Genomic DNA, 10,001 nt, shown 5'->3' with positions numbered 1-10,001 from the left:
TCCTAATGCATCTAGTGAATGTTGGAGGTGTCATAAAACCAAAGGACTGTTGCTACATGTTTTTTGGGAGTGCCCGACTCTAAAAGAATTTTGGCACCAGGTTGAGAATTTATTAAATATAATCTTAAAAATTCCAGTGGCTCTCACACCAGCGTTGACACTGTTAGTTGTGGGCCTGGAAGTGCTAGCAGCAAATGAAAGGCAAATTGTATTTCATATTACCGTCACAGCCGTCACATTAATTGCAACTCTATGGAAAACTGAAAAAATCCCAAGCTTTATTGAGCTAACTAGGAGGGTTAACAATAACTGTGTGTTGGAAAGATCAATAGCCTTCAATGAGGGCCTTCAACAAAAATTTTATAAAAACTGGGGCCTATGGCTGGATTCGATATATTACAAAGCATCTCTTCAATATATGTTTATAGACTCATAGGGGCAGATTTACTTACCCGGCCCATTCGCGATCCAGCGGCGTCTTCTCTGCGGTGGATTCGGGTCCGGGCGGGATTCACCAAGGCAGTTCCTCCACCGTCCACCAGGTGGCGCTGCTGCGCTGAAGAGCATCGGAACGCACTGGAATACACCGAGGCCGGCTGAGTGAAGGTAAGTGCAAGTTCCGCGACACATTTTCCGTTTTTAAATGCGGCGGTTTTTCCGAATCCGTCGGGTTTTCATTCGGCCACGCCCCCCGATTTCCGTCGCACGCATGCCGGCGACGATGCGCCACAATCCGATCGCGTGCGCCAAAATCCCGGGGCAATAAAATCGGCGCACATCGGAAATATTCGGGTAACACGTCGGGAAAACGCGAATCAGGCCCTTAGTAAATGACCCCCATAATGTCTAGATTAAAGCAAAGTATGGAATACAACACTTACCTTAGCGCAAACTCACGAAAATTGTACCCAGAGATTACTGGATAAGTTGTATGTTATTGTTTATTGTTTCTTTGTTTGTTAGTTAAAAGTAAAAAATCTGAGCTATTGGCTCTAATAAAAATATTTGAAAAAAAAAAAAAAAAAAGGAAGTGAGCCAAAGGTCCTGATACAGCAGATTGAAAGCAATCAGAAGGGACGTATCCCCCATTTTCCAAAAAGCTGATTCTAGCACCAGATGTAGGAAGTGATTTCCAGACTTGTAGGGGCTATAATATTCATACAGCCCAGGGCCCATGGCAGGCTTAACCTTGCCCTGCTTCAGAGGAACAGATTGGGGCACATTTACTAAGGGTCCAAACGCCGCATTTTCGTCGCGTTTTGCGATTTTTTTCAGTTTTGCACTGAATTGCCCCAGGTTTTTGGCGCACGTGATTGGATTGTGTTGCATCGGCGCCAGCTTGCATGCGAAACAAATCGGGGGCATGGACGTCGGACAACCTGACTGATTCGGACAAACCGCGGAATTTAAAAAGCAAATTGTGCTGCAAGATCAGCACTCACATATACCGGGAAGAAGAAGGTGAACTCCGGCGGACCTCAGCGGGGAAGTGACACGTGCAGGAAATTGGACGCACAATCTTAGTGAATCGCGGCAGACCCAAATCCTCATCGGACAATGCACGTCGGGGATCGCGACGGGACGGGTAAGTAAATGTGCCCCAATTTGTTGTCATTTGTTGACAAAAAATACTATTTTTTTCCTTTATAAAATAAATCTATTTCACATTGGAAAATGTATTCATTTATTTTTTTTAAAAAATTACTGTACGTTTTAGAATTTCATTTCCAAACATTTTGTCATGCATTTTTTTTCCCTAAAACTCTACAATTCTAATTGTCTATTAGGATATCTGCAGAAGTTGTGGATTTACATGCGCTTTTTCCAAATGCATGTTAACCTCTTGTTTTCACCTAAACTGATATAATTTAAAGCAAAAATCTACATCAGTTCCACATCATGATGTGGATTTGATACAGATTTCATGCAGTTTTTAACACTCCAACAATACCTTTTCAGGTATTTGGCAATTCATTAAACCCTTGGGCCAAAATCTTAGATCCAAGGCTAAATTATAATCTGTGCATCACTATTAATGAATGCCCCTAAATGAATTCCCTTCCATAAAAATTAATGAAAACAATACAAAAACTTGTCAGTAAGGGAAGCAAAGGAATACTTATGAGAACAGATTTACTTTACATTATTTTCATAAAATTGGGAAATAAATGCAATGTCTGGCAATCATTTCACTAAAGGAGTCTATGGGCTTTATGTACTCAATGGCACATGTATTGAAGTAGTGTCCGCGCCACATATGTGTTGCACGCAACCATTTTTCATTCCCGCTGCACAACATAAATGTGTCGCATGCCCCATGTTAAAGGTGCACCAAAAACAAGTTGGTGCACTCTGTCGGAGCAGTGCAGGGGACGCCAGATTAATAAAGAACGTGCACCAGAAATCCTGAATCTGGTGCCCCCTGCACACTACACAGACAATATAGTACAGACTGCACAGTTTTTAGTAAATGTGCCCCATTATTACAGTCACAGAGTGGGTAATGTTCAGTGGTGAGATTTTGTACTAATAAGCATTGCTTTATAGGTGGACGGACAGTAATCTTTGTAGAGATGTTCTGCTAACACATTACTACCAGGTACCACAGTTACATTCCCACGACTCATATAGTTCCATAGATGTAAAGCAAAGGAGTTATGAAAAGTAGGTAATATGTCCCACACCTGGTAATACCTTCTCCATGATGGATAAGAGATAGGATAAAATCTCTCAGGCTTGAATATAGTTATGTTTCCACACATGGCATCTTCAGTATCATTATATTTGGTTTCAGAACAAAACTTTTTCAATACTCGGGTGAAGAGATATGGACCCTGATGTCCCCATATTCCGCTATTATAATTCTGAACAAAGTCCTCCATACATTCCTGGGTGAAATCATGATGGGGAGAGAATCCAAAAACACCATTACTGGAGTATTGAGAAGATTGTGCGGCGATGAAGTTCTGCTTAGGAATTGTTCTCATAGAGATGATGTCCGTATCCATATACAAGCCACCATATTTCCAGATCAGAGCTATCCTGCAGCCATCAGCACTCACGTGGACCCAGTACTTCTCTACTTCTGGATTTATCTGAAAGTGAAAAGAGAATATTTTATCGACTGACAACGTGACATTATTGATAATCCACTTTTGTATAAGTTTTCAATTATATTATTTTTAGCTTTACTTTTGTTTTATTTCAAATAGAAATTTTACAGCGAACTAAAGCGCATTGGAAAAGCATGAGGACTTCATAGAGGCTTGTACACCTACACTGTATACTCTGGGTGACATAATAAAGTCCATTTATCTGGAATTAAAAAAAAGAATAAGAAATCTACAATTAATATGAAGCATGATAAACCAGGGACACTTAGCCCTCATTCACGGCCTCATTTACATCCCCATAGACAGCAATGGTGACTCGTCATACACAGGGAAAAGTTACGGCTGGCTGGGCATATGTGTGCGTGGTTGTACCCTTACTCATAGATCTCAGCACCATGAATGAGGTGATATTCTTATATTTCTTATATACATATGGTCACTGACACTTGTTTAATCCTCAAATCTTCTTTTTATTGTTTTTTTTTTCATTTTGAATGCACCTTAACCAACTTATATACAAGAGATCTTGGGTGTATTCACCATTTTGCACCAAGTCCGTATTCACAGTTCATAAACAGAATAACATAGAGTTCTTCTGGATTACATGTGTGTTGGCGTCCAGTTGAGCGGAGTGCAAGGCTTCCACATTTCGGAGGCGTGGCACTTAAAGTAAAGCTACCTTCAAACTTAGGCATGATTAATCAGGGACATCACTCATGGATCCAGGCCCCGTGACTGGGGTAATCTTCACATATTTGTCAACCATGGCCTCCTTCCTTCTAAAATCAACGTTTAAAGTTATTCTAAATTATGCTACCCTAGCCCCTCTGGCTTTACACATACTGTTGCTACACTGTCTCAGTGTTGCACTGTGCATTGGGGGAGGGTGAGATAGTGAAACAATTTATGAACTTACAGCACAGAGGGGCTCATGTAACGCCCCCATTGCACTTCTGGCTTCTTAGCTCATAATTCCAAGTTTAAAAAAGAGGAAAGAGGCCCCAGATAACACATATAAGACAATTACCACGGTCACGTTGCCTGGATCTATGGGTAATTGTCCCTGGTTTATCATGATGGATTTTGATGGTAGATTTCCTTAAAAAAGTTTCTGCATGGTAAATCTACCCCAATGCCGACATTTTTGTTTTGTGATTTAAAGTTGATTATGTGCCAGGATATCTGCTTTATATTGTTATCATATGTGTCTATCTGCACTGATTTGTTTGCCATACTGTATGTATGTCAATAAAAAATTAATTGTAAAAAACCTACCCTAAGCTAAATTTACAGGAAGATGACAACATGGAGTTAACTTTCCACAAAGGAACAACTCCTACTCCCACCCATAAGATAAATCAGTGTGGTATAGAGCCCTGTAAGGCGTCCTTAAATCTAAATAAATTAATGTCTGAGATATTTGAAGTTTAATATATTTAAGTAGGACAACATCATTATCCCATCTGTAAATAAATGTGACAATACTTGTTGCTACCATGTCCTGATGAACCTGTTTCCTGCATGTCTGCATGAGGAAGGAGGGGAAGAAGTAGTGGGGGGGAGAGCTATGATGGCATAGAGACTCACAGCAAAGTATTTGCTGTTTGGGAGCCATTTATACTTTTATAGCCTCTTAGGAGTGGAACTTGGAATGTTTATTATAAAAGAATATTGGTAAATAGCATTAAAAAGCCAGTGGGAACCCGTCATTAGGTCAAAATATGAAATCCTCATGACAGGTTCCCTCTGAATTAAATTTTCTGAAGTTTTGGTGAGTTATTTTACACTTTCTATGTAATGTATCATGGGTGGTATATAGAAATATAATATTGCACTACAAAGTTCAAAAACTCATATGGTACAGTAGGAGTGAGGGCTCTGCTTGCAAGAGCTTACAGTCTATGAGGATGAGGGGGTGACACAAGATCTTACAGAATATAATGATAAAGGGGGAGACACAAGAGCTTACAGTCTATGAGGATGAGGGGGTGACACAAGAGCTTACAGTCTATGAGGATGAGGGGGTGACACAAGACCTTACAGTCTATGAGGATGAGGAGGTGACACAAGAGCTTACAGTCTATGAGGATGAGGGGGTGACACAAGAGCTTACAGTCTATGAGGATGAGGAGGTGACACAAGAGCTTACAGACTATGAGGATGAAGGGGGAGCAGGGCCGGTTCTAGACAAAGTGGGGCCCTCGGCAAAACTAAAAGTGGGGCCCCAAAATAAAACTATTTTATGACCAGTCACAGTCAGAAGGAGGCTCCCTTTAGTATGGTAAAACAAACTGTAATATGGGAGAATTTTATAGGAGATAGATGATAGGGGGATTTATGGGCAGCATGGTGGCTCCGTGATTAGCACTACAGCCTTGCAGCGCTGGTCAACATCTGCAAAGATTTTGTATGTTCTCTCTGTGTCTGCGTGGGTTTCCTCCGGGTCCTCCGGTTTCCTCCCACACTTCAAAAAATTACTGGTAGGTTGATTAGACTGTGAGGCCCATTGGGGACAGGGACCGATATTTTCTGAAAGCAGACACTTGCCCCATTTTCAAAATTGCATCAAAGAGTTTATAGACATAGGCGCCTTCATGCAATTTTGATTCAAATTGAAACATTTTATTAAAAAAAATACTTAAAATTTGACTTTGATGGCAAAAAATTTGATCCAAACAGAAAATGTTTACCTTCACATCTCCTAAATGTAATGCATGGACATGTCTAGAGTTCACAAATGTGCCCTATTGATATGTTCACATGAATAAATCCACATAATATCACTAAAACTGTAATAACTAGATATCTGCTTTTCAGCTAGACATTTTTAGACAGTCTAAACCTCTCTAATTAGATAATAAGACACTTTTAGATGTGCGCCATTGTATTAGCTGCACAATAACAGAACCCTCCGCGCTTCATAAGAATGAGAGTGAAAACGTCAGGTGTAAATAATGGAGGATGGTGTGAAATAAAAACTTTATTCCAGGACATGTGAGTGTTTTTGGTGTTACATATAACTTTATGGACATGTTCTGGTCACGGTGTAGTCACATTAGGCGAAGAGGATCGAATGTTCATCGTATCAGTCAATTTTCCCAACAAGAAATAACTATCACAAAATAAAAGGGAGTAAGAGAGAAAGGGCCACATTTATCACTTTTGTGCGCCTAAGTGTAGTAGTTGCGCCTAAATTCTGGCGCACTGTTTTCCAGAATTATCACAAGCTACAACCATCTGTGATAAGGTAATTTCCTGACTCTTATTAATCACTTTACTTTAACACAGTTTTGGCGCAGTTTCGGCGCAGTTTCGGCGTAATGTTAGATTCGGGCACTTACATGTGATCCTGCTACAAGCTCCTCTCTTCTTCTCCCACATCCCAGAATGAAGATAACACTCACAGCAGCACCCAGGTGTGTGACACCCAGCACCCAGTGACCTCCTCAGCAGAGGCTTCTCCTGGAGGGGATCCCCCAGTGCTGATCTCCTGCTGCACCCCTGTAATTCTGCACAGTATCTCCCTCAGACAGACTGGTGATACTGTGCAGAATTACATGGGGGACACTTGTCAGTAGTATCGCAACATTCTGCAGCGTTCTCAGCTCTCTTGCTTTGAGCTCAGGATTCTGCAGAATGTTTTGTAAATAGAAGGTGATGAACTGTAAATAGAGTCTGCAGCTCCTGTCTGCAGAGCATCTAATGTCTGTATGATCTGTTCTAGTGTCTGCAGAGTATCTAATGTCTGTATGATCTGTTCTATTGTCTGCAGAGTATCTAATGTCTGTATGATCTGTTCTAGTGTCTGGCTGAGTTTTGCTGCTAGAAATGAGCTGTTCTGCAAAGGGGCTCAGTGCTTTCTTCTCAGTTGACGCCACCTTCGGGCTGGAGTGTTTTTGCGCCCATTTTTGCGCCTAAATGAAAAGTTGCAAGTGATGAATATCATAAGGCGCAGCAAAACATCTGGATTGCTAGGATAAATGAGGGAAAGCTGGTTATTTTTGCTGCGCAGCTAGTTTGGCAAAAATGGCGCAAAAACGGTGCGCCTGAATGAAAAGGCCCCCAAAAAAAACGATTGATACATGTGGCCCAAAGTGTGTTCTTCGATAGTTCTGCATAGAGAAGGGTTAAAAACATGAATATTAGTTGATATTATCCATTCTCAAAATGTAGTAACATATAGAGTGAATATTTCCATTATCTGTGAGGTGCAGCAGCTCCTGTGTGCAGTACATTCTCCCTGCAGCCTGATGGCTAAGAATCTGGAGGGGGGGGGACATTTCAGGGGGCTGTATCTCTGGCTCTGTGACACATAGAACCTCACTTCTTTTTTCCTATGAAAGAAGAGAGTCTCCTCTTTTGTATGAATTTAAATTTGTGTTTCTATGTTTTAGGAAAACGGAGATAATAACTGTTAAACTGCCGTTGGGAGTGATTTTTATATATAAAAATGGCACCTGATATTCTCACTTTAAACCTGAATATCTCTGGATCCATAGCACCTAGAAACAAAATTCAAGATTCATTTGAAAGAAGAGATTCTCCTCTTCCAGGGGGCAGGGGGCCCTGGGCAATTGCCACCTTTGCCTACCCATAGCGCCGGCCCTGAGGGGGAGACACAAGAGTTTACAGTCTATGAGGATGAGGGGGTGACACAAGAGCTTACAGTCTATGAGGATGAGGCTGACACAGGACGTATAAGAGCTTGTATAATGATCCAGCCATCCTTTATAAGGGAATAGTATACAATCATTTAATAAAAATTCTGCTGCTTGAATCAGCCATCAGCCCACATCTTTTATACATTTTCATGGTGAAAATGACTGCAGAGAAGCCTGGAGCCTGGTATATATCTGCCTGGAGCCTGGAGGAGGACATAGGAGGAATTAGTAAAGAGAGAGTTGACATTTCATGCAGTTAGCGAGTGTGGTAGATCTGCCTAAATTGATGGGTTTTAAAAGCATGTTTGAAACTTTAGAGGTTGTGTCAGAACCTGTCCAGCAACTGCACAATTACAACTAGGCTTGGTGCTAGCTGTCAGACGAGACAAGTGGTGGCAAACTCACCCTGCGACATTCCTGCAGCTAAGGCCCTGCCTAAAGCAGATAAACCGCCCTGGCAAGGGCAAACCTGCTATCAGGAACCTAAGTGATGGTCCTTGAGTAACAGTACAAGATAACAAGTTAGACTTACTTCGTCTAGCAGGTGTTGGATGGGGCAGCGGACAGGTAACAGGCATAGTGAGATAGACCAGTGTTCCTGTTACCTGTCCACTCCACTATCCATGTTATGTGCAGAAGTATACAGCTGGGTATCATCAACATACAGATGATTCTGGAACCAAAACTGCTGATGGACAGTATAAAGGGAAAAGAGAAGAGGACCCAGGACTGAGCCCTGAGAAACCCCAACAGTGAGAATAAGATAAGAAGATAAAGATACAGAGAAAGAGACACTGAAGGTGCGGTCAGAGACAGAAGAAGAAAACCACAGTGTCCTTAAGGCCAATAGAGCAAAGCATCCTGAGGAGGAGCTTGTAGTCCACAGTATCGAACGCTGCCGATAGATCCAGGAGAATGAGGAGAGAATAGTCATCTTTGGATTTTGCAGTGAGGAGATCATTGGAGACTTTAGAAAGAGAAGTTTCAGTGGAATACATAGAACAGAAACCAGATTGTAGGGGGTCATGGAGGGAGTTAGCTGAGAGATAGCGGGTTAGTCAAGAACAGACCAGGCGTTCCAGGAGTTTGGAGATAAAAGGGAGGTTAGAAACTGGTCTGTAGTTAGTAGCACTGGATGGGTCCACCGATGGTTTCTTTAGTAGTGGGGTAACAACAGCATTCTTGAAAGAAGAGGGGATGACTCCAGAAGATAGAGAGAGGTTGAAGATTTTAGTGAGGTGAGAAGTGACTGCTGGGAAGAGAGACTGTACCAGATGTGAGGGGTTGGGGTTACTGATGCAGGTAGTGGGGCGATCAGAGGAGAGGAGCCTGGACACTTCTTACTCTGTGACTGGCTCAAAGGAAGAGAGCAAACAGTGTAAGGTGCCGGAGGGAAGGGGATTAGTGGGGTGAGTTGGACCAACGGTACAAGCAAAATCTTTCCACTCTCATCCCTGGAGAGGAAAGGAGTGTGAGAATGCATGAATACCAGCAGGCCCTGGTGCACAAGCTGAAACAGTATTTCCCTTCTGACAGCGCTAGTGGCAGAGGGCGTACTTCTGCGGGACAAGTAGCGAGGGAGAGTAGGCGCGCAGGCAGCTTGTCCAGCACTATCAGGGGTACGCTTTACAAGGCCTTTGCTAGTTGTATGTCACCCCAGCAAGACACTGTCACCTGTCCCCAGTCTCGGCAGAGTAGGGCTGATCTTTACAGAAAGATGGTGAGGGAGTACATAGCTGACCATACCATCGTCCTAAATGATCACACAGCTCCCTACAACTACTGGGTTTCAAAGCTGGACATGTGGCATGAACTGGCGCTGTACGCCTTGGAGGTTCTTGCCTGCCCTGCCGCTAGCATGTTGTCTGAGCGGGTTTTCAGTGCAGCTGGTGGCACCATCACCGATAAGCGTACACGCCTGTCGACTGATAGCGCTGACAGGCTGACGCTTATCAAGATGAATAAAGCCTGGATTTCTCAGGATTTCCATTCTCCACCAGGTGAAAGAAGCTCAACCTGAATAATGTATGCACTCCTCCTCCTCATTTTCCGACTTCTCCTCCTCTTTGTACACTAAAGCAGAGGAAACTGACTATTTTTTGCCAGGGCCAACTGGCTCTAGCTATAGTACTCTATGTATTTAATTTTTCTGGAGGGCCACCTACCTGCTCCTCTGGTTTGAAAACTTTTTTGGACTGCCACATACAGGCACTATCCAAATTTAATT

At 42.4% G+C, this 10,001-nt stretch overlaps 1 protein-coding gene across 1 annotated transcript in view; it reads right to left on the bottom strand.

Annotated features, from left to right (window-relative positions):
* Nucleotides 1–2,301: 2,301 nt before the first annotated feature.
* Nucleotides 2,302–10,001, bottom strand: part of LOC140120677 (alpha-1,4-N-acetylglucosaminyltransferase-like) — a 31,115-nt gene continuing 23,415 nt past the window's right edge. Inside the window, exon 3 of the mRNA XM_072139635.1 lies at nucleotides 2,302–3,095. Within this exon, the coding sequence (XP_071995736.1) occupies nucleotides 2,508–3,095 (588 nt within the window). The 3' untranslated portion in view covers nucleotides 2,302–2,507. The remainder of the gene's footprint in view (nucleotides 3,096–10,001) is intronic.

This window comes from Engystomops pustulosus, chromosome 3, assembly GCF_040894005.1.
Source record: "Engystomops pustulosus chromosome 3, aEngPut4.maternal, whole genome shotgun sequence".
NCBI lineage: Eukaryota > Metazoa > Chordata > Amphibia > Anura > Leptodactylidae > Engystomops > Engystomops pustulosus.
Note: the sequence above shows the minus strand (reverse complement) of the source record. Positions and strands in the feature narration are given on the sequence as shown.